This window comes from Lactuca virosa, chromosome 9 (genome assembly GCF_052849685.1).
Source record: "Lactuca virosa cultivar CGN04683 chromosome 9, Lactuca_virosa_CGN04683_v6, whole genome shotgun sequence".
NCBI classification, from domain to species: domain Eukaryota; kingdom Viridiplantae; phylum Streptophyta; class Magnoliopsida; order Asterales; family Asteraceae; genus Lactuca; species Lactuca virosa.
The window spans coordinates 54,749,047-54,754,404 of NC_136434.1; the positions used below are offsets into that span (position 1 = coordinate 54,749,047).

Below are 5,358 nucleotides of genomic sequence, written 5' to 3' on the forward strand. Positions count from 1 at the left end.
CTAATAATTTAACTTTAATAACCCCAAAAAGTTAAAACTAAAATTAAATTAATATCAATTTTTATCAAACATTACAAAATTAAAATCACAATAATTAATATTACGTTACATCTAAAACAAGACCTAGACCTAGTGTAGTGAAAGAAACAAGGAAGACATAAAGCATCGAACCCATCCATATGTTGTGGGATGAACCACCGAGGGTGCCATCGGGCGCGAATAAGGTCTCGAAATCGAATTATTAAGCGGCAAACATATGATTTCCCACCATTTACTTTTCATCAAAGCGGGAAATCGATACCCTAGTTTTATTTTCCATTTTTCGTTTGCACCTCTTGATATACAACACTTGATTACAAAACCCGAAAATAAAGTAAGAAAGGGAAGAAATACACTTGTTGAAAGCCTCAAGTCCTCAACAGTCGGCACATTTACCCCACCCACGTATCCTTTTACCCCTATTCTTAAAAAAACCCAAAGAGATTCACCAAAACTGGATCATTTCATCAGAATCTTGGTTGGTTTGAGTTGATTCGAGGCAAGAAATTCTGGTAAATGCGATAGTTTGTGTGCAAGTGAAGTTTGATCGGAATCTGAAATCTCTTTAGTTAAATCGGAAAGAGGGTTTTGAAAATTAGGGTCTAGGGTTTGTCTAAATGGGCGATGCAATGGTTGTTGACGTTCCAAAGAAGTCGACGAAGAGGAAGAGGGTTGAGTTAGTGATGAGTACAGAAGAAAGAGAAGCACGCATTGGGGCTTTACGTGGGGAACTTGATAGTTTGTTCAAGTATTATAACGAGTCTCTTAGTCGGGACGCGCTAATCGATGTAGACTCAGTTAAGGCGAATGGTTCGACTAATTCGATGATTGCGTCTTTACTGGAAGAGAACAGTCTTCCATTGTCAAAATTGGTGGAATCGATTTTCTCTACACTGAAAGAGAAAGAGGGTTCGATGACACCTGCTTCTGTGAAGAGCGCTGTGCTTCTTATCGGCCAGAGATCTTTCTATGGAGTACAAAACCCAAATGCGGATGTATTGGAAGACGACTCTCCTTCTTCCCTTTGGTGTTGGGAGGTATAAATGAAAATTTCCTGCTGTGGTTCCTTTATAGCTTATGATGATCTGCATTTAACGTATTAGTCACTCGAATTGCTATCAGATTTAGTGTTTTTGAGTATCTTTATGTATATATAACTGATGCTAAAACCCCATTAATCTTGCAGACAAGAGACATAAAATTACTCCCGAAGTCATTTCGTGGTGCGATTAAAATTCGGCGTACTTGTCGCAAAAAGATCCACGAAAGGATAACTGCTGTTTCTGGTTAGTGTTCGATTGCTCTTAACTTTTATTTGAAGTGGGTGGATTTTTGGCCTCTTGATTTGAAAAAGAAACTGAAGAAAAAAAAATCCCCAATTACTCAAGATTCCAAACTGTTTGCTTGTTACCATGTTAACTGAAGAAAGAACAAAACTTTCCTTGATAGCTTATTATGATGTTTAATTACATTAAATGATTAATTTCAGATGTTATAACTGAACTAATGAAGCTAGAGAGCGCTTCAAATGGTGTTCAGAAGGTTCTGAAAGCATCTGAAAGGCTTATTAAAGTGTTGAGTGAAGTGGAAATACGTTCACTAGTTGAAAAAATGGAACAGAAAAATGGTGCTGACGTGTAAGTATATGTTGTTGTATTGTTGATTATTTTGTTACATGTTATTGTTCTTGGTCCATAACCTGGCATTTGTTCATGGATGAAGTGCTGAGAAGGAAGTAAAACGTGAAGAAAAACTAGTGGTGAAGCAATTGGAGAAAAACAAACGTGAAGTTGAGAAAGAGAAATTGAGAATTGAGCGGGAACTTTTGAAGGAAAAGTTGCAAAATGTAAGTTTTATTCTTACTTTCAAATACATATATATCACAACATATGTTTGTATGTGTGTTATCAAAGTGGTTAATGCTACATAATAATTAGAATCAGATAGTTAGATATGTTTAAAGGTAGGGGTAGTATGGCAATTATACATTAATCTTAGTTTTTTACAGTTCCTTACTTGATTAACCAAATCTGGTTGCTTCCACTTAATTGACAAGAAAACCACAATCATAATCTGTTCACCCAAACACCTAGAGTTTGATTATTTCAAACTTCAAAATGAAATAGTTAGTTAAGTTTAAACTAACATCCAAACACCCATTATCCTCAAGAGTGCAAAATACCGAAAAAACTTGTACTTTTACTATTTTATTGAGTTAGTCATCAAATTGCAAAATACAGAAAATGAGTAAAATCCTAAAAGATGTTTTTTTAAACCAAAAACTTTAATGTTTTAAACTGCTAAATTGATAAAATGGTCAAAGTATGTTGTGCTTTTTCTTAATATCAAGATTGGGAAACCTGGAAGATTTGTTTTTTAAAAATGGTCAAAAGGGTATAATGGTTTAATCACTACAAAAAATAGTTAATCGGCTAAATAAAAAAAATAGTGAAAGTATTCTGTGTTTTCCTGTATTGTGCCCTTCTCAAAATGTTCTAAAAAATTACTATCTATATATTTATATGCTGTGTAAGCTATAGGTCAGTTTCTCTTATGTCAACTTTTTTGTTCTTTAAAGATGTTTTGATATTATTTTGGTCAATGGTTTACAGGAGAAAGAAATGAAACGTCTGCAAGATGAGGCTGAAAAAGAAGAAAAACGGCGTGAAATTGAAATGAAAAAACAGTTAAAAAAACAACAAGAGGAAGCAGAAAAAGAACAAAAACGCAAAGAGAAAGAAGAAGCTGAACAAAAAAAGCAGCTTGCTTTACAAAAACAAGCATCAATCTTGGAAAGATTCCTCAAAAAAAGTAATGGAAACTCACCTATGCAGGTTGACCAATCACCAGTCAAAGATACAGAAAGTTCACCTAAACAAAAAACACATGTGCCTGAATCAGTAGTTCAATCAATGGATGATGCCCTTTCACTAAAAAAAGAGTTTGATGCAAACGAGTTATGGAAGTAAGCTCACTTTTTTATGATCCTTTTTATACTTCTTTGTGTTTTGTAATTGGATTTTGACATTTTTTTGTACTTACAGTGTACATTTGAGTTCTTGGCATCAATTAGTTCATTGTGGTAGCAAAAAAAGGCATTGGGGTATGCGGTTGACTCCAAAGACTGTTGTGGTCAAAGAGCTGAAGTTGACTAATATTGAAAAACTAATTGATGGATGGAATGAAAATAAAAATGACTCAAAAGATAATTCGGTTATTGATAGCCAAAAGTTTAGAAGCAGCAAACAGTTGTTACAGTTTGATAAGAGTCACAGACCTGCATTTTATGGTTATTGGCCTAAGAAAAGGTACATAATGTTATTAATTATCTGTTACCAAATTTGAATTATTTTAAATTGTATTTTAGGTTTTGATCTGATTTAGTTTTGGATTTGTTGTTTTTCAGTGAAGTTGTTAAACCTCGTTGCCCTCTTGTTAAAGATCCAGAGCTGGATTATGAGATTGATAGTGATGAAGAATGGGAGGAGGTTTGTATAATTAATGAATGTGTTCAATTGTTCATAATTGTTTATTAAATATATTTTTTTGAATATATTAGTTTAATAAATGTTTTGTGATACAGGAGGAACCTGGTGAAAGCTTATCAGATTGTGATAAGGAAGAAGAAGAAGAAAATATGGAGGAAAATTTGTCAAAAGTTGATGATGAAGATGAAAGTGAGGATGGGTTTTTTGTTCCTGATGGATATCTTTCTGAAAATGAGGTATATTTACCATTTAATATTCTTCTCAATAAATTGCTATTTTTATCCTCATATCCTAACTTTCTTTATTTAACACAGGGTGTTGAAGTTGAAAGAATGGATCACAGTGAGTTAGTTGTAGAAGCAAATGGCTCACCAAGTTGTCCCCAAATAGAAACTGAAGAGCTTTCTTTATTTTTCAAACAGCTAAAACATCTCAACACTTTAACTGAACATGCTCTGAAGAAAAACAGACCTTTTGTAGTTTCCAACTTAATGCATGAGAAGTCACAGTCACAATCACAGCCTCTCTCTTCTACCCCAGAAAGTGAACAAACATGCTTACAAGCTTTGAGCATTCGTGCTTTCCCTGTGGGCCCATCTATAGATTTAGTAGCTCCCAATGACATTCAAGAAGATGAAAAACAGAAACAAGAAGACTGTTCTTCAAGTAGCAAAGCTGGTGTTGTTCCAGTAGCAAGTGGGGCCATAATTACTGATTCAGACTTACCTGAAATTGTGAGTAATTGGAATTTGAATCTTTTGTTGTTAATTGTTGTGGTTTGACTTTTTGACTTTTGACTTGTTGATGATAATGAATTATTCAGGTAACTGTCATTCAGTCTTGTCCACATGGGATAAATGTAGTGGTGAAAAGTTTACGCAGCAAGTTTCCAAATGTTGCAAAGTCTCAGTTGAAAAGTAAAGTTCGTGAGATATCTATTTTTGTAGACAACCGCTGGCAGGTTTGTATTTTGTAATGATCAAATGTCTAAATTACCCCTGTGTGATAACAAATATTGTCATGGGTAAATGAGTAATTTTTGGTTTTGCAGGTCAAGAAAGAGATATTGGAGAAGTTTGGCTTATCGCGTTCTCCAGGTAACTCATTTGGACAGATGTGTTTGTCATGTTCTTCTTTTGGTTTTATTCGCTGATGCTTATTTATTTATTTATTTTTTGAAAAAATAGAGAAAACTGTGAGGCGAACGAAGTCTATAGCGGCTTTTTTCTCAAAAAGGTGTCTGCCTCCTGCTGGTAAAACAACGAACCCTAATCAAGTGTCTCCACAGCCGATGGAAAAAGCTCCACAAGCTGCTGTTGAGATGCAGAATCAGAACAATACATACACGAATCAGTAGCTTTCTTGTTTTCACCTAGTTTTGGTGGGTTTTTGGGTAATCGATTATATATGGATTATGGCCTAGTGAATATCTTCATAAACCTTTGATGTTTTTGGTCAACTCATGTAGAAAATCAGTTCTATGGATTATTTCATGTTTCAACTTTATGCTCTATGTCTTTACATTTGCATTTACGGTGTGTTTGGAGGTTGGGGTCATGGACCTGTTGGATGGATACTTGGAAATTGGAATAGCCTCTTGATAGTTTTAGGAGCGGCAATTCTTGATACAGACACAAAACATGATATGAACTCGACATGAAAATAAATGAGTTTAGGTTGAGATTTTTGACCTGCCAAATAAAAGGCCCGTATCGAACCGGCCGGTTTGACCGGGGGAACTGGTTCCGGATCTGGTTCTTAAAGGCCAAAAAACCGGTATTCATGTGAACCAGTAAAAACCGGCCGAACCGGTGAAAACCGGTCTGGTTGA

At 34.8% G+C, this 5,358-nt stretch overlaps 1 protein-coding gene across 1 annotated transcript; it reads left to right on the top strand.

Annotated features, from left to right (window-relative positions):
* The first annotated feature begins 216 nt into the window (after window positions 1-216).
* Window positions 217-5,033, top strand: FAS1 (chromatin assembly factor-1 (FASCIATA1) (FAS1)). The gene is made up of 12 exons (XM_079071332.1): window positions 217-1,076; window positions 1,226-1,325; window positions 1,529-1,676; window positions 1,762-1,885; window positions 2,652-3,004; window positions 3,084-3,347; window positions 3,446-3,527; window positions 3,623-3,763; window positions 3,842-4,261; window positions 4,351-4,488; window positions 4,579-4,624; window positions 4,715-5,033. The coding sequence occupies exons 1-12, from the start codon at window positions 657-659 to the stop codon at window positions 4,882-4,884; spliced, it is 2,406 nt and encodes an 801-aa protein (XP_078927458.1). The 5' UTR covers window positions 217-656; the 3' UTR covers window positions 4,885-5,033.
* Window positions 5,034-5,358: the final 325 nt, after the last annotated feature.